The 19,757-nt window shown below is 39.1% G+C and overlaps 1 protein-coding gene across 2 annotated transcripts in view; it reads left to right on the forward strand.

The window, feature by feature from the left end:
- The window catches only part of PLAG1 (PLAG1 zinc finger), a 66,262-nt gene extending 47,790 nt beyond the window's left edge, over positions 1-18,472 (forward strand). Inside the window, exons 2-4 of one of the 2 annotated variants that reach the window (XM_074987165.1) lie at positions 8,367-8,466; positions 11,419-11,777; positions 12,317-18,472. In XM_074987165.1, coding sequence (XP_074843266.1) covers positions 11,536-11,777; positions 12,317-13,580 — 1,506 coding nt within the window. In that variant the 5' untranslated portion in view covers positions 8,367-8,466; positions 11,419-11,535 and the 3' untranslated portion in view covers positions 13,581-18,472. The remainder of the gene's footprint in view (positions 1-8,366; positions 8,467-11,418; positions 11,778-12,316) is intronic. The other variant, XM_074987166.1, reaches the window with a different exon arrangement.
- The last annotated feature ends 1,285 nt before the right edge of the window (positions 18,473-19,757 follow it).

The following is a 19,757-nucleotide window of genomic DNA, read 5'->3' on the forward strand; positions in this document are numbered from 1 at the left end:
GGGACATTAGGAGCTCAAGGGTCAGGAGAACCCTGTTCCCAGGGCATTGTCTTCCTCCCTGGATGAGGTGGTTGTGGGCATGTTCTCTTTCCTACCTAGCCCCGACACTAAGGCTGATCAGTACCTTTTGCGGCAGGTGGCTCAGAGAGGGAGGTGGTAGAGGATGCAGATCCTCTGGTCAATATCTTGTTTGTACAGGGTGGCATTGCTCATAATCAGCACTATACAATTCACCACTGAGATGCTTTGGCAAGCCTTAGCTTCCCTCCCTCTGATGGCTAAGAGAGTTGAGAGGCATTACCTTATTCCCTTGCAGGGGTGTGAACATTTGTTTATTCCTCCCCTCTCCCACTGAGATCACTTGTGCTCAGTGCTGTCAATCACGAGGAGTGGCAGGAGCAGCTGGGGCCTGCTCCTAAAAACATGGATGTAAAACAAGTTGGAAATCTTGGGCAGTAAGGTCTACTCCTCTGGGTGGGGGCTCAAGCTTCGCATATCGAACCAACAGATACTTCTGGCACACATTGAACAAGTTCCAGGGCATGCTCCCTGCAGGCTCATCCCAAGAATCGAAGCAATCCTGGAAGAGGGAAAGATGTTGGCCTGCACCTTCCGCCAAGCGGCACTATGCTCAGCTGATTCAGCCATGAGATTGTTGGCCGTGGCCATCGCTATGTGGCACAAATCATGGCTCCAGGTGTCTGGATTCTCTTCAGAGGTCCAGACTACCATCCATCTGCTTCCACTTGACTGTCTGTGTCTGTTCTTGGACATGACCAACACCAGACATCACAGTCTCAAGGACTCGCAGGCTACCCTCACGTCGCTTGACATACACAGCCCAGCACCTCAGGGCAAGCCATGTTGCAAACCCCCTTGTGTTTTTTCTCAAGTCATTCTCAACAAGACCATTTCTGCCAGTGCAGGAATAACCACTGCCAGCAGCCTTCACGTTCTTTGTTGGGACAGGGCCACTCCAAGCAGCACCAAGGCTCCAAACCCAGCTTTTGAAGGTGCACACAGACAGAGCACCATTTCAGTTCCTGGATCATCTTTGCACCCCCCATATTTGGCAATCATCTATCCCACATCATTGCTCTGGTTCCTCATAAGGACCCTAAGCCTGTTCTGTTTAAGTACTGTCTGAGCACCCGGCTTCCCCTGCCCCTCAGCTACCTCAGACCATTGGGTCCTGAGCGTGGTCGGAGTGGGATATTCCGTCCAGTTCTCTACCACCTTCCGCATCCCTCTTCAGTGACCCTTCTCATGAGCAGCTGCTCAGTTAGGGGGTTCAGTCCCTTGTTATGTTAGGGTCAATAGAGGAGGTCCCTCAGAATTCAGGGGCTGATGTTTGTTCTCAGTATTTCCTTATCCCCAGGGCCAAGGATTGGCTCACATCCATCCTGGATCTTCAAAACCTGACTGTGTTCATAAGAAGGTTCAGGTTTCGCATGGTTTATCTGGCGACCATTATTCCCTTCCTGGATCTGAGGGTACTGGTATGCCACCCTTAGCGTGAATGATGCTTGCTTCTATATTTCTATCATTCTGCCTACAGGAGAGGTTTCTCAAGTTTGTTGTCAGCGGATGCTACTGTCACCTCACTGTCCTTCCATTTGGCCTTTCTGCAGCACCACAGGTGTTTGTGAAGTGCCTGGCAGTCGTGGCAGGCTTCCTACACAAATGTCAGGTACAAATGTTCCTATACCTTAGCGACTGGCTCATCAAAACCAGGCCAAGTAACAGGCCAGTCACTACGTGGAACTGGTGAGAACAGCCTTTGCTGCACTGGGGCTCATTTGGAACTTCCCAAATGAAAATTATCCCATCTCAACAAATAGACTTCATTGGGGCCTTCCTAAATTCTGTGCGTGCGAGAGCCTTCTTACCTGAATCTTGCTCTCTGACACTCATAAACACAGCTGTGATGCACTGTATAAAAAACAGAGTGGTGCTTACTCTTGTCCCCTGAATCTGGAAGCCTCTACTTCTGGAACTTTTGCATCTACCTGCAAGATTCCTACCTGCCAGGAGCCTGGATGCATTGGCCAACTGCCTCAGCTGTTGCTTCAACACCTGTGAGTGGTCCCTAAGGTCAGATATGGCCCTTTACGTTTTCCAGAGATGGAGTTATCCCCACATACACTTGTTTGCAGTAAGGCGCAACAGGAAGTGCCACAGGTTTTGTTCCTTTCAGCACCACAGCTGCAGCTCCATAGCAGGCATGTTTCATAGTCCATGGTTAGATCACCAGCTGAATGCGTTCACTCCCTTCCTTTTCGTACACAGAGTCCTCCTCAGAATTCAGCAGGACGAGACGGACCTCATCCTCATCTCACCTGCATAGCCCCAGCAACGTTGATTCACAGTGTTACTCAGCCTCTCAGAGGACATGCCAGTACCCCTCCCGCTCTGTCCTGACCTTCTTACTCAGAATTGCGTTTGGTTGCAGCACCTCAGTCTCCAGTCCCTCCACTTCATGGCATGGAGACTCTTTGGCTGAACCCACTAGAGCTTCGGTGCTCTGATTCCATTAGGGAGGTCCTGCTGGGCAGCAGAAGACCCCCCCAACACTAGGGCAATATACTTAGCCAAGTGGAAGTGCTTCTCACTCTGGCCCTTTTCAGACGGGTGCTCAACATCAGGAGGCAGCTGTGTGCTTGGTCCTAGAGTACCTTTTGTACTTGATGTACCAAGGGCTGGCTTTTTCGTCCATCAAGGTCCACTTGGCTGCCATTTCAGCCTTTCCACCGTGGGGCAGGGGGAGAAAACATCTCTTTTTGCTGATCTCTCAGTAGGGCAGTTCCTTCAGGGGTTGGAAAGCTTACATCCCCTGATTAAACACCCTGTCCTCAGTGGGACCTCAACCTGGTCCTGTCCCAGCTCAAGGATGACCTCCCCTGCCCCCTTTGAGTCCCTAGACTCTTGTTCCTTGTCCTACTGTTCTTCCTAGGGACCATAACCTCAGCCATGTCGGTTTCAGAGCTCCAAGCCCTCCCCTCTGAACCCCTGTATATGGTGTTTTACAAAAACAAGGTGCAACTCCATCTCCACCTGGCCTTTCTGCCTAAGTTGGTCTTCCTCTTCCACGTTAACCAGGACATTTCTCTGCCCATTGTCTTCCCAACACTCCATGCCCCTTCATGCCCTAGATGTCAGGTGAACCCTAGCCTTCAACCTTGAATGCACCAAGCATTTGTCACAACTTTTTATTGCGACAAATTGTGACATGTAAATTGTCACAACTTTTTATTGCGATAGTGAAACCATTGAGGCGACTGCCCATCTCATCCCAGCATCTCTCCTTATGGATCACGTTCTTCATTAGGACCGGTTATGACCTGGCTGAGGTCCCAGCTCCATCCCTGACTGATCACGTCTCAAGGGCCTAGGCTTCATTAACGGCCTTCCTTGTACAAGTTCCCATTCAGGACATTTGCAGGGCAGCAATGTGGCCCTCCATCCATATGTTCACAGTGCATTATGCCATCACCCAGCAGTTCTGGGATGACACAGTGCTCAGTAGTGCAGTTTTCCAGACAGCCGCTCTTTGAACTCTGACCTCTCCTCCAGGTAAACTGCTTGCAAATCACTTAGTGGAATGCGTGTGAGCAATCACTCAAAGAATCAAAAATGGTTGCTTACCTTTTGTAACTGTAGTTCTTTGAGATGTGTTGCTCATGTTTGTTCCAAATCCCACCCGCTTCCCCTCTGTCGGAAAGCCAGCAAGAAGGAACTGTAGGGGTGGAGGATCACCAGCCTACTCTGTACCCCACCGGGCAGGCAGAACTCCAAGGGACTCCACAGCTGAATTGATGGGTACTGATAGGGAAAAAAAAACTGCTGACAGTCATGCATGCAGCATGCGTGCGCAGCTGTTGGAACGGACATGAGCAACACCTCTCGAAGAACAGTTACAAAAGGTAAGTAACCACTTTTTCTATCACTTGTACACTTGTCCTCTTTCTATAGCATTCTGCCTAACTCTCCCACGTCAGGCATTGTACTGTGCTTGTCCTGTTCAGTACTGCAAGTTAGCATTTACATAGTACTTCACGTGTTCAAAGCACTGTATCTTCATTAAATAGGTAATCCTCACTATGTCCCTTTTTAAAAAGAAGGTAAATATGATTCCTTTTACAGTTGCAGACATGGAGACAGAAAGATGAAGTGACTTGCTTATAGGGAGTATCATTAGCAGAGTTGTGATTAGAATTCAGCTTTGATTCCCAGTCCCATGTTCTAATTCTTCAAACCATGCTACTTAACAATTGCCCTGTCCTTTGGCATCCTGCTAGCTTTTCCAGTACAGCTCGTTCCTTTTGCTGCTTGCATAGCAGACTTTCAGAGTGAAAGTTGCTAAACTCAGTATGTTCTACTTTCAGCACATAGTATAAATGCAGCTCTGATGAACAGAGAAAAGTGATATGACTGGCTGCTGCATTTTTCCATGCTATTCCAGCTCTGGGTGCCTCTAGAACAGACATGTCACTTGTGCTAAATTATTTTGAACAAAACCCTATTGTCATATACCGCAAAGTGCACGAATAAGAGATGCATGCATAAATTTCATTTTCACTTTCTACAGTGGACTAGAACCTGACAACAAAAATGTCAGTTGACTTCATTGGTTACAGAAAGCATTCAGAACCAGCTCAGGAATAGAATCACTTTCGCAAATGAAAAGTTATTGCTAACCTATTATATTTCTTGCCCTTGCTCTGCAACCTAAATATACTTGTTAAATAGTAAACTTCAAAGATACAGGTAAATATACTTCTTTTGAAATTAATAGCTTGTGGATGTTGGAATCTAAAGAGATTTTGGGAAGCTTTTATTGCAATAAGTGGAGGTAAATGGAAAATAGTATCAGTTACATAAATGAGTTTGATTCTGATATTACTATGTATTCTGTGGTTATGCTAATTTATGCACATACAGATTGCCTATCATTTGTTCTGTGTGTCAAGTGATATTTTCATACATTCAAATGACATTTTGCAGTTGCCTTCTAAGAGAGTTAAAGTTCCACCATGTTAAACATGATTTTGCACAAATACTTTTTCTTTTGGTCTTGAAATATAAAACCCCACCTGTATACAGGCTTTAGGCACACTCACAATAGTCATTTTTCAACTCCAAAGTTGTTTGCACCATAGTTGCTGCAAAGTTCTCGGAAAAGCATCCATGTGTTGCTGGAGAAATCCTAGAAATAAACAAACAAACCACACAAGATTCTGTGGGGATCAGATTGGTTAACCTTAAACAACTTCATTTCCTTTCATTCAGTATATAATTTGGAATATCTAGTAACCCAAACTGAGCTCTGAAGATTTAAAATGGACCTAAGCAGTTTCAAACATTAAAAGCACACAAAGAGATTCCAATATTATGGCTTTTTAAATAATAACATATTGTGTCATGGTAAACTGTGGTAAATTCATTTTGTGTAATTCCGCAAACTTAATAAGACATGCATAGCAAATTTTTTTCTTTTTTGTCCAATAAAGGTGACTTGCACTGTTGTGGTAGTATTCATTGTTATGCTACTATAACATGATAAAATTAGTAGTTTTCTAATATAAAAAGGTGTTCAGTAGGTTAACAAGCTTAACATCTTTCTTTTTAAAAATCTTGCCAACACGGTTTTGGCTAGGATTTAAAAAAAAATGTATTTTGGAGGCAACAAATCTCAAGCAAATAAATGTTTTCTTCTGTGTTGCCTGAGGTACCACAACAGTATTGTGCTTTTTTCCCCAAATGGTTGTTTAACTACTAGTTGTAAGATTATTTCTATTCTAGCTTTAGTAACTCCAATCTGCATGTTACCAACTTTTTTTGGGGGAAAAAACTTCCTACTTGCCACCTTTTTCCTAAGTTGAAGGAGTTGCTCCCTTGCTACTTAAGTTTGTCACTAGCTTAAAAGAGACATAACACCTATTCTATCTTAATTTTGTGCACTTCAGCCTGTTCCTGTCTACTGTGAATCTCAAATTTGCCAAATAATCAAGGCTTAAATTCTGGAATTTTGAATTACAATGATCTTAGAATTTATGCTTTCTTTGACTTTGCTACTACTACTACTATACTATAAATTGCACAAACCTAATTGTACATCCATTAATGTACTTGCTAACATGGTCTCGCTATTTCCTGATACAATTCTAGAATTTTTTTTGTGTTTTACTTTTGATAGCTACGTTTATGAATTCTGTAATCTGGAAGAGGAATAGGTTAAGTAGTTTGCCTGAGGCATAAATTTGATCTCTCACTACCTCCAGGTCATTCTCCTGTGTTTTTTTGCTTCCTAGAATCATGGAATATATTTTCATTCTTCACTCAAATATTTTCATTGCTCTGCAATAAATTTCATAAACTTCTCACATCTCCATGTACTTTTCTTTTCCCTGACCTCTATGTATGTTGCCATTCTACTGCAGTTTTCACCTGTTGCTCAGTAAAAAGCAAACTAGTATTTAATCTACAAAATTAGGGCTCTTTTAGTAATTTATAGTATATCTAAGAATCCTTCAAGTAAAATACCACCACTGTAACTAGCGGTTACTTTTGTTCCTTAAATCTTTAAAAATATCTCAAACATGGCATGTCCATGTAATTCCATTATTTGTACAATGAATTACATCCTTATTCTGGCTCTGATTTAATATTTCCTGGATCTTTCCCTAGTGTACAGACAGGTAATTTCTTTAATCTCCCCTAGATTCATTAATACATTCAGGAGATAACCCTCACTAATTATTTTAAAATAACTAAGTGTTTTAAAAGTGGTGAAACTAATTATTTGTAATATAATTAAAATTTCTATGGAATTAATAATTTGGGCTGGAAGCCTGGTTGAGTAATCTTATCTGTTTCTTTCTACAAGCAATTCAGTTGTCTTGGGCTAGATTTTTGGAGTTCCTGTCATTTTAAAATATTTTTACAATGCAATTAGTTTTTAAATTTACTGCAAAGCGATTTGTACCTTTTTTAAAAAAATACAAATATTATAAATTCAAGTCCTGTCTCTCTGGGAAGATTCTCTTGGATAATTTGGGAACTAGTTGACTGAAAGCAACACAGTGCCCAGAAGGTCAGAGAAGTTAATTTTTTTATCAGGATTTTTGTTTAGTGCTCCAACAGAGCCCTTACCCCATGTCTATACAGCTGTGCATATTGCAATATAATTGTTCTCCATGAATTTGCATTGTAACTGTGATCTTGAATCTAAGCTTTTATTTTCTTTAAAAATTCTTGCTAGCCCTCATGTCTTTTTCCTTTCAAAAGAAAACGCGTGTAGACGCTGCTCAGGGCCCTTCTTTTGAAAGAGCAGTCCTCAGTGCACCTGATTTTTCAGTTACTGGACATCGTTTTGAAAGAGCAGGGGCCGTATGGACACTCTCTTTCAAAAGAGCAGATCACTCTTTTGATGCACTTTTTTGTGTGTGGACGCACTCTTTCAAAAGACGCTCTTTTGGAAGAGATTTTCCAAAAGGGCTTCTTTCGAAAGATCTCTGTAGTGTAGATATAGCCCTGGAGTGTACAAGGTAATAAAGGAGAGTGTTTGGTATGAGGCAGTGCTATGTAATGCTGGGGTTCCTGTTACAGAATTCTTAGGGCCTGTGTGCCACAGAAAACATGGGACGTTATATACGTGCTGAACTAAAACAGACAGAGATTCAACACCTTGTCTTTACAGAGACTGAGTAAACTTGCAATACATCATTATCCTTCAGAAAGCCTTCCAGGAAGAAATGGGAAGAGAGATTTGATAGTTATAAGGGAAAGATAATCATGGCCTATTACAGCATAAAGAAGCAAAAAAAGAGAGTGGAGGTTTTTTTCCACCCTTCGCTGGTCAAATCCTAAGCATGTTGTACTTGCTGTGTAATTAGGCAGGATGAAGGAGTTATGTTCTTGCAATGTTGGGCCCATCCAGAAATCTTCTTTTGGATATATTTAATTTATTTTTGGTTGTTTTAGTATTATGTGAGGACCTTACGGCTGGCCCCAACATTTGAGGTGTTTTTAAATTTCCAAATAATTCATAGATTGTAGTTTTTTATTTTTTAGAGAAATGCTTTGCTGATACGTAATCTTGCCTCTTTATGTGTTACTTCCAAATGCAGAACTAGCTGAAGTTACGTAAGTGGACTTAAATAAGTTCTGGTCATGAATTGATACTACTTACACAATAAATCCATACAGATTGGATCAGCCTTAGTCATATTCTGCATCTCTTTAATTTTTCCTTCTTGTACTTCCTGTTCCTCTTTCATCTCTCTTTCTCCATTCCCCATCCTTCACCTTTCTGAATATATTGGTTTTACTAAAGTCTAGTTCATTCTTTCTTCTTTGTTTTTCAGACCAGCAAAAATGGGAAGTACTGGATTCTGGTTTCCTCCAAGAAGAGTCAGTGGAACTGGTTAAGACCAAAATCTGAGGACTTTACTGGGCTACCATCAGGTGTGCATTAAAACAAAGGCCACCATAGTTCATTTTTAAGTAGTATGCACTTCTTTTAAAATGATATAAAATGTATGATAGTTATATGTAATGCAGTAGATTTTGATAGTGTATATCATCATTCATCCTACAGTTGCGAAAGCACCAATGAGAGAGAATTTTAAATGATATGTTGAGTCACAAATAGGCGTTTTTACTCATATAAAATTCGTTCAGCTGATCTTCAAAGAATGTAATACTTGAGCATCAGTGTTTTTAAGCTTTGTCTTCATTGCTCAGTCTGTACATCCACAGGTGAAAAATGAAACATTTTATAGTGAAAAAGAACTATTGAAAATACCCTACAACAACATTTTTGAATGATTATCGTAATCATGGGGTCAAATCCACTCTGAATTTGTTTTAACAATGCACATGTGGGCATATTTTTGAGTGCAATGAATTCAAGATCATCCTAATTCATTTGGATCATGGTGAAATTAAACATTATTAATTCTGTTTAATATGCTTGATCCTTTTCAGCTTTTAGTGATTTATTTTTGAGATCAGAGAACTGAAAATTTGGGAGGTTGGGGGTGGGGGCACATAGAATACTACATATAGAGAACCAGTTACTTCAATTAATTTAATTTTATTTCTCAAGTGGATTAAAGAGGACTTTGGTAAATCCTTTTGTACAAATTTTAACTTAACTGTAAAGTTGCTGGGCCAGATCCTCCTCCTCATATCCGTATAAATCAGAAATAACTCAGTTAAGTCATTGAAAAATAGGTTTGGCCTTTTATGCTAGTGTAAGTGAAGAAGAATTTGGTCTCAAGCAACCAACTGACTGATCCATTTTATTACTTGATAGGGTAGGAAGGTTGAAACTAAGCTGCTTCTTTGATGTCCTATGTACATTCCCACACAGGATTGGTTCCCCACACTCCCAACACATGAGGGTGAATGTGTGGAGGTAACTCTTGAAGAATCACCATTCCTGAAGAAACCTCTCTTCCATCACTGGTTAACTTTAATTAAAAAAAAAAGTGCTGTAGTTAACCACTGATACAGCTTTATTATAAACTGACAGTTTGAGGTTTCAATAACAATAAGAAGTACTGTGGTACCTTATAGACTAACAGATTTTTTGAAGCGTAAACATTCATCTGATGAAGTGTGCCTTTGCTCATGAAAACTTATGCTCCAAAAACCTCTGTTAGACTATAAGATGCCACAGGACTTCTCATTGTTTTCGAAGATACAGATTAACACAGCTACCCCTCTAAGGTTGCACTATCGCTACTCCTTCAGATTAAAAAAATCATGATAGCAAAAATATCATGAGATTTAGAAAATAGGGTAATACTTATTTGGTTGGTCATTTCATGTTTAAAGTGAGGAGCCATATGCAGAGGCATGTTTGATTTAACAGTCAATCTGAAATACACCTGTGTTAGGGAGGACTCTTTCTCTCTTTTTCTCCTGATTAACAGGAGAGATGCTCTCTCCAGCTGTCCTCCGTGGTATATCCTGGACATTTTTTGCACGATCCTTCTGCTTTTGTTTTCAAGCTGAAACCCCATCTTGCTTTAGGCACTGTTCTCAAATCTCTTTTCCAAGCAGCATTCACTACTTCATTGTCCCCTAAATGGAAGTCCAACAGCAAAAGGCGGAGAGGACAGCTGACACAGTAGACAGGCTGCCTAGATAGTTATCCTTCCTTCACCGCCAGCTAGGGACAGTTCATTTTATTTGGTAGGGAAGTGGCATTAGCCTGAAGCAGCCGTTGCCTGATGCTGTTTGCCTGACTCCTGGCTGCTCTTCCACACCTGTCCCAACAGCTGCTTCTTTTAAGCTGCAAGCATGCAGAAGCACATAGCAGGGAGCTGAGATACTGAAGGAGATAGCAAGCTTGGGAAGAGTGCCCTCCCATGCCTACAGAGGGCTGCATTTCAAAACCATCAGCTCAGGCTACTGACATCGACCTCTGGTGTCTGGCAAAACTGCATCTAGGACAGTTGCTCAGCCTGACTTCCTGAGCTGATGGTTACCGTGCATCAGGTTTTCAAAAACTGGAAAATGCTCACTTGCAACAGCAATGGCAAATTCACCCCTTTCAAATCCTGCCTGCATTTTATATTGAACTCTGTCATTCATTCTGTTTCTCTCATACAACCTTTCAGGGCGCTATTGCAGATCTAGCTTCTGATCCATGTCACCCATCTTGGAATTTCAAATTGCAGTTGAGTTTTGCTATTTAAAATAGTGCTGTAGTACTTTTGTCAATAAAAGATGGTAAAGTACTGTGAGATCACCAAAATCAGTTGCCTCTATGTATTATCAGATTAAGAATTCAGAGCTACTCTTTCTGGAAGACAGTATCAAAGGGATAGACTTCCTCCTGTATTTCACAGAGCTTAATTCTTCAAGATTGAATGTGATCCCTCTAGAATGAATGAATAAATATTTCCATCTTGAGCTAACCTAACTTTTAACAATTTCTCTATTTTACGATGAAAGAATTGTATGGGGAGGATGGATATTTCCAGTGTTGATCTGAGAAAACCTAATTTATAGAAATCTTTATCTCTAGCAGTTCTGACTTATTACAATCTACACAAGTACAGTTTAATCCTTTGCAAAATCAGCAGCTGCCAAAAGTCAGCTTTGTCTGCGTATTTTTGAGTAAAATTATTTTTGATGACTTCTGTAATCTTTCTGAAACATGGCCATTCTCTCTCCAGGCCCTAAGGAGAAGTTACAAGGTCTAGTGTCAGGGCACATATGGATCTGTTCATCCTGAGCATTGCATTTTAAGAGTGGTGACAAATAGCATAAAGAAGCCTACAGGTATTACATTAGACCAGCTGAACCTAATTTTATTAAGTTTTATTCAGAAGCATCACATAGCAAGTAAACTTCAAAATTGAGTTTAGTTACAAACTAGTTGTTTCTTATTTTTTTTTCCAGTCCCCTTTTGCTTTCTTTTACGACCACATGAAACTTGAGAAGCCATCTAAAGCTAAATCATTTAGTGGAGTTGGGCAATTCCCAAGTGTCCAACAAGAAGGCCTGGTTTAGGCTGCGATGGCCACTGTCATTCCTGGTGATTTGTCAGAAGTAAGAGATACCCAGAAAGTCCCTTCAGGGAAACGTAAGCGTGGTGAAACCAAACCAAGAAAAAACTTTCCTTGCCAACTGTGTGACAAGGCCTTTAACAGTGTTGAGAAATTAAAGGTTCACTCATACTCTCACACAGGAGAGAGGCCCTACAAGTGCACACAACAAGACTGCACCAAGGCCTTTGTTTCTAAGTACAAATTACTAAGGTATTAAACTCTATTTATCTTTCAGATTATATTATCTTTTTTATGTTGGCCATTTTAAGCCATGTAAAAATATATATTTGTGTACACATTCTTCAGCTGATTTGCAGAGAGGAAATGTTAATTAAAGTAGACATTGGTTTGTTTCTAGAATTCTAAATTACAGTGTGTAAGTTTACCAGCTAATGTCTTTGGCTTTGTTTATGTAAATGAGAATAGAATTTTCATTCGTATACGGAGTTGTCACAAGAAAAATGTATGGACTGCTAAAATTTTGGCTATGGACATTTACACAAGTACTCTCATACTTGCCCGTATCCCAGTAACTAAAAATACAACTAAAACTAAAGTGTCAATTTAAAGATAATGGCTCGTGTTTTGCTATATTTAAATTTGTCAAATTATTTTTGTAGTGTCATGCTGTCAGCTTAAAAAGATTCTGTTGTGAAGAAACATTAGTATAGTAATTAGCTGCCATTAAAAATGAACACTTGTACTTTTTGATCAAAATAATTACTTACAGAATATATCTGTGTTTAAAGGCATATGGCTACTCATTCTCCTGAGAAAACCCACAAGTGTAATTATTGTGAGAAAATGTTTCACCGAAAAGATCACCTAAAGAATCACCTACATACACACAATCCCAACAAAGAGGCCTTTAAGTGTGAAGAATGTGGAAAGAACTACAATACGAAGCTTGGATTTAAGCGTCACCTGGCTTTGCATGCTGCAACAAGTGGTGACCTCACCTGTAAGGTATGTTTGCAGACATTTGAAAGCACGGGAGTGCTACTGGAGCACCTAAAAACTCATGCGGGCAAGTCATCAGGTGGAGTAAAGGAGAAAAAGCACCAGTGTGAACACTGTGATCGTCGGTTCTACACCCGAAAGGATGTCCGTAGACACATGGTAGTGCACACTGGAAGAAAGGACTTCCTCTGTCAGTATTGTGCACAGAGATTCGGGCGGAAAGACCACCTAACACGCCATATGAAGAAAAGTCACAACCAAGAACTTCTGAAGGTCAAAACAGAGCCAATGGACCTTCTGGATCCTTTTACCTGCAATGTTTCTGTGCCTATTAAGGATGAGCTGCTTCCAGTGATGTCTTTACCTTCCAGTGAGCTGACATCAAAGCCATTCACAAACACTTTGCAGTTGAATCTCTACAACACTCAAATTCAGTCCATGCAGAGTTCTGTGTCTGCACACCAAATGGCTCCCACGTCATTACCCTTAGGAATGCCTTGTCCCTTAGATATGGAATCTGTCCACCCATCGCACCAGCTGTCTTTGAAATATCCACTCAGTTCTACCTCATATGCAGTTTCTATGTCTGAAAAAGAACAGCCATTGAAAGGGGAAATTGAAAGTTACTTAATGGAGTTGCAAAGTGGTATACCTTCTTCATCCCAGGATTCTCAAGCATCTTCATCTAAATTAGGGTTGGATCCTCAAGTAGGGCCACTAGATGATGGATCTGGGGAGGTTTCCCTTTCCAAAAGTTCTGTTTCCATTAGCGAACCTCTAAGCGCCCCGTCGTTGGACTTTTCTCAATTGTTCAACTTTATACCAGTAAATGGCCCTCCCTATAACCCTTCTGTTTCAGTGGGAAATCTTGGAATGAATTATACACAGGAGGAGGCACATTCTTCAATGACTCAACTTCCACCACAAACACAGGATCCTCAAGATCCTAGCAGCAGTATAGGTCTGGGGTCTCTGCACTCACTGTCAGCAGCTTTCGCAAACAGTTTAAGCACAACCACCACGCTACCACGTTTTCATCAAGCTTTCCAATAGGAAGTACAGAGCTGGCTTATTACTGTCTAATTGTAGAATTGCCTTAGGTAATTATTTTTAACTTAGTGCCTACTATAAGACATTATAAATCCTCTGCTTTTGTACAGTACCAATCTCATGAAGCCAGTAAGGAATTTAAATTAACTTTTATATGTTTTGAAAGTGTTTTATTCTCAGCTGTTTACTTTGGTTTTTAAAAAAGTCTCAATGTATTGTTTGATTTTTCCACTGCCAATTGACACACTGACAAAAAAAATCAATAGAAAGCAAGTCCTACTAAACTTTGACATGCACCCTTTGTTTAAAACTTTGTTTCAAATGTATCAGTCATTCTGCTTTGTCTAGCAAATGGGAGCTCTATCATGTTTCATTTTGTAATAGAATTCTATTTTTTTAATTTTACACACAGCTTCTTGAAGCGAACTGAATGGTGGTATATGATCTGGTCCATAACCTGAAACCAATTTTTTTTAAATTTGTGTAAAATTCAAACTTACCTGCTGGAAGTATGTACATAGTGTTTTATATTTGACTTAAAGTCAGTAATGGTATTAAGAACTTGCTCTTTTCTGACTTCAGTTGTTGTTGCCTGTATTGAGATTGAATGGGAGGCAGTTTAACTTGATGACTCAAATTGTGACACAACATATTTTTTAAAAAAATCTTTGTTTCTGCTTAATTGGCAAATGTGTCCAATTCGAATTGGAACTCTTTTGTGCTTTCATGACTCTGGTGGAAGGAAAAGAGGCAAAATTAATGGCTGATCCTGAAATATAAAGGTTTTAATTTAGTAGTGCAGAATATTTTGTCACAATTTTTGATTTAATTCTTAACTTGCTGTTTGTCTTTTACCAGCATAGAAAGAGCACTGCATAGGAATCTTCAGATTTTGTAGTCACGTCTGTAGGCATCAGTCTTTCCCAGCTGCCACAGCCAAAGTGTGGGTTAAGTCTAGCCAGAAGTTTTATACTTAGTGTCAGTTCAGTGTGAGTCTTGAGTCAGAGAATGAATGTAAATTTGCAGATATCAATATAAGTGGAGTGGATCTTTTCAATTGTGTGATGCAGTGTGTCATGCCCTCCTAAGCGACAAGTTAAATGTTAGTCACACTTTCTACACCTGGATACTTGGCTAGGGACTTTTCACCCATTGCCAAGGTTTAAAGACAGGACTCTTAGGAGTGAAGTAAGAGCATATTGCTTACACCACTTTTACCTAATTCGATATACTCGCATCCCCTACCCCTAATAACCAAAACAAAAAACAAAACAAAAAAACCCTGTGATGTGTGAAAGCAAGTTAGATTTGCTTTAATTCAATACTAATATTTGTTTTCCTTGTCACTGTGGATAAGGAATTAAAAATAAAAATGAAATACATTAGTATCACTCAGTCAATAGTGAGGATACGTACAAGGTTTTAAGTGGTTAAAATAAATATACTTCACAGAAACAAGTTGCTCCCATTGAAGGAGCTTTTGCTCCCAATATTTTATCGTTAGCTCCTACTTTTTTTCCCTCTAGGAGCAATATGCAGGTGTAGTTTTACTATTTTATACTTATATGTATTTAAATTTTATTACTGAAAGATAATGTTTTATAAATGTGTTTGTGTTCCAAAGGCATTAAAATAAGGATGTATTAATAAGGATAATACCTTTTCAAATTCTGTGTACTACTCCTAGATGTTGGGTTTAGGAGCATATTATCTCAAAGTGGACTTTAGCTCTGCTTCATGACTGCTTCCTTTAGTTTCTATGAAACAGATTGCTTACCTACATCTTTAGTTGAATGATGTGTTCAATATTGCTTCCCCCTTACCCCACACCGTGCATTTTAAGGAAAGAAAAATGTTGTGTGAACAAAGCACAAAATAAACAGAACAAAAACATGAATGCTGGTTTAAACCCGCATGCATGAAATAAAAAACAAGAGGAACCAAAGTACTTTACTCTGGATCTGGTTTAACCAGTTTGAGCTGAAGATAAATGGATTCTGTTCCCCTAATGGGCTGTTTTGTATGTGGAACTGGGCATCTTCAACTTTTGAAGTAAATGCAAGTTTTGGGTGCAGAGAATCTCCCAGACTCATATTCCAATAGCCACATTTGTCACCCAGAAAAGGCAATTGGAGACATAATACCATTAGGCTGTGTTTGTCAATATATGCAGCTGTTGGGAAATGAATACGCATATCACCAATTTCAGAACCACAGTGAATTGTCAGCCTGTAAGCAAGGAAGGCCACTTGTTAGTGTTGCAAATTAATTTAATCTTAACTGCCAACACAGAGCATTCTGACAGACCTATCCTGTTCCTCAAGGGATGGAAGTGGTGTGTATGTAAGCGTTGAGAAAAAGACAGTGCCATTTGTTTATCAGTTTTAGTTCTGATTAGACTTGATTTTTTTTTGCCAGCATCCATTTTCTTAGTAGTAAAGGTTCTGGTTATATGCTAATGGTAGTGCCTTAGCTTTTAAAAAGGGATTGGCATTTCACTTCAGAGATAGGGACCTTGGACAAGATATTGAACCTCATTCAGTCAGGGCTGCAGTTGGTGGATACATGGTATATTGTTGCTACTGAACTAGGATGTATGAATATGTGGAAGCAGATCGGCACTGTAAGCAATATTAACACATTAGTGCTTTAGAGTATATTTAGGCAGAGTTATTATTGGCCACTATTAAAATGTCCATTTTTAAACCCTACTTTCTGGTTACCGAGTTGATTTTATCTTTTCAAAGGCGGGGAGGGAGGGGGCTGGCTGATCGTGCACCACTCTTTGTGCAACTTTTAAACTTCTAGTATGTTTTTAAATATATATATTTTTGAGTACTTGTTGCTTGTGCTTTATTTAGTAGTAAATTGTGGAATAGAGTGATTTATTGTTAATTTCACAGTAGCGGTTTTTTAAAACCATATACTGACTGAAACATGAGCCAGAGCTGATTGCTTATTAAGCTAATAATGAATGTTAAGAGTACATATTTTCAGGATCATTTGCCTAGTGAGCTATACATGTATTATAGGCCAATATTTTTTAAAATAAAGCTTGGTCAACCTCTATGTTACACATATTACAAGATATAGCACTTTCAAAAAGAAACCTAAACTTTTTAAGAGAATTTCTTACAGGTTACGCTTTTATTATAAAACCTTTTATTATAACTTGTTTCAAGTGCCATTAGATTACATATATGTAGGGACTTTGGTATAATGCGTTGTGTACAAAATGGTAGATGTAATTTTGAACAGGTACATTTTTACAGTGTTTTCTTATCAATTTGCTATATTGCACAAAATCAGTGTGTCTTTCTTAAGGGTTTTACAATGGTTTTTTACTAGGTTTACATGTTTCAAACTACACTGTCTTCTACTGCCATTTTTAGTACCAAGAAAAATTATTCATGCGTTCCACACCAGTTATAAACTGTGCACTCTGCAGTTTTGGATGATAAACTCTCCTACTATTTTATAATACTCTATCCTAGTTATGCTGCTGTCTGAAGGAAATATAAGGCCTGATCTTACACCATTAAATTAAAGGGAAGCAGGACTACGCCTGTAGTTATGTCTGTCTGTCTGTCTCATACACTGGTTTAGCACTTCATCCTACATACTTTTCAGTCTATAAAAGACCTATGACATGTACTTTCTTATAAAACTGTGTAGACACTCAGCTACGCATCCTGCATCCTCCCAGCGTACAATTAAAACCACCACCTATTTAATATTACAGTGAACGTCAAAATGAAGTAATGCCATGATAGTTCAAAAGAGTGTTTTGGAAAGTCCCAAAGCCTTTATACAGTAAGAGTGTCTTACTTTGTTGGAAGGCAGTGTCTTTTGATAACAGTTATCTAGCCCTGGAAGTGACACAGAACTATTGCTAATCATATGTAAACACTTTTCAGTATAAGCTTCAGTGGTACAGTTGAACCAGAATGAATGTTTTATCTTCTCAGAAACACTCCTGCAATATTGTTATATTGGATCATGCTGCTAATGTAACTTGGGATACAACTCCTCTCATGGTGCTACAAACCCTTCTGTCTCATTCAGATGTATTTTTACCCCTAGAAAAAGGACTATACTAGACCTATAGGTATACGATATATTTTTATACTGTGACTTTGTCATTAATGAACTTTGTACAACACCACAATGTATTCATATGCACTTGCAAAAGGAAAATCTTGGACATGCAAATGTAAACCCAAACAAGCCCAACTTTTGTTCGCAAAACTAGAGGATGACTGTTAATTAAAAGGAGATGTGGGCTTTTTTCTATAGCGTGGAGTGAAGAACATACTGTATGTTGCTAAGAGCCCTTTTAGAGAGAAACTGGGAAAACTAGATTGGGGAATGGATGATGCACCTGAACCTGACTTGGATTGCTGAAATTATATTTTTTAGCTAGTGGAAAAAATGTTTGGACTTCTATACTAAAAATGTTTTAATGATAAAGATTGAGTCATAAATAGAAAGGAAAAAACAAACAAAAAAAAAACCACATCCCTGCATTCCAGACTGAATTTGTATGTTTCTTGCATATAAAATTGCTATCCTGTGATATGGAAAATCAAGTTGCTTATCATGTATATGTACTTTAAAATGTATTCACAAACTACTGTTGTATTTGTATAAAATATAGACAAAAAGATTGCATATATATTTTTGTGTATAAGCTCTGTAAAATAGCAATCACATTATGAAGCTGCAGCAGAACTTCATTTTAAACATTCACATCCAAAGAAACAGACTATTTATTGTCCACGTACCCAGATTATAAAATATACTTTGCTGCTATTAAACAATAGTGCTGCAGCTACAGTGTTATGTTTGCTGTACAAAAATATGTGAACTCCACAAAATATATCAATAAAGTTACAGAATGGTTTTAGTTAATGTATAACGTATGGTTGGCATTTTAATAGATAAACATGATTATAAATATGGTGGGGCTTCAGGAAATGATCATAATTATAACTGACACAAACACATTTATTTTTGTTCTGCAAGGGTTTAACAATTTGTCTGATTTAAAACTGATTTAAAGGTGACAGTTTTTCAGAGCCTTGTTTAAAAAAAAAAAACACAAAACACACACAGAGGCAGCCGCAGTACGGGATTTAACCAAATGATAAATTTTAGGATCCTACTTTCACTGCAATGAAGTAGTGACAACTTTACATTAAAAATAAGGATTGAGGAAGCTGCCACCTGACATCTGGAAGCCCACTGTGAGACACTGGCTGGTGAGTTTGAGGCCAGCACCTACAAGAGTGTGATGTGTTGCATGATCACTTCAGACTGAAATATGGGCAATGCATGTTGACTTTATTGTAATGATTTTAAATTATGCTTTAAACAAGACCATTGGACCATTTTCTTGGAAAACCATCCTAGGAAGCTCTGCCAGGCCAAAATACTAAATCTATCTGAAACACTAGTTAAGGCCTCCCTAAAAAGTCAGTGACTTAGTGCCTGCAGATGTTAGTGCTATGAATCCAGTGAAGATCCTATTACTGCCTTGCTGGCTATAGTCTGTTTCTTGCTGGTTCCATTCCAACTAGTTACTTCCACTAGCTTGTGACTCCACCTACTAGGAAGCTTAAAAAGGCTAACAACTGCCCAACAGTAGCTTTAAATTTGTATTATCTCCATTCTGATCATTGTCTGTCTTTGGATTTATATCTCTGGGATTATATGGCTTATCTTTCACCATTAGCTATGTTTCCTGCTTTTGTTTTCCGTTCCCACATTGGGTGGTGAGGGGGAATGCAAAAAGGAATTGGAAAGAGATTCTGCTGCTGAGAACTTTGGGCCTAGGTGATCACCTTCTTTGAGAGAGGGGGTTTGTTTTGTTTTAATCCTCTTTGCCTCATTTGTCCCTCTCCTCTGCACTGACACTCTCGCTGAGGAAAAAAAAAAATCACTTATACACCTTGGGTTCCTCATTTGCTTAGGAGGGTTGCTTGCATTGCAGTAGCATCAACAGACGCTTAAAGAATCTGAGCCCATCTCTATATACATGGAAAGATATGTTCCCTACTCTGAGAAGCTTGCAATCTGAATTAACTAAACAGCCAATATAGACACAGAATATCTCATCAGTTACTTTTCCCAAATCATCCTTCCCCCATTTAAAAATATCTTTGTCTAGCTACCTTCTCC

The sequence above is a fragment of the Carettochelys insculpta genome, chromosome 2, assembly GCF_033958435.1.
Source record: "Carettochelys insculpta isolate YL-2023 chromosome 2, ASM3395843v1, whole genome shotgun sequence".
NCBI classification, from domain to species: domain Eukaryota; kingdom Metazoa; phylum Chordata; order Testudines; family Carettochelyidae; genus Carettochelys; species Carettochelys insculpta.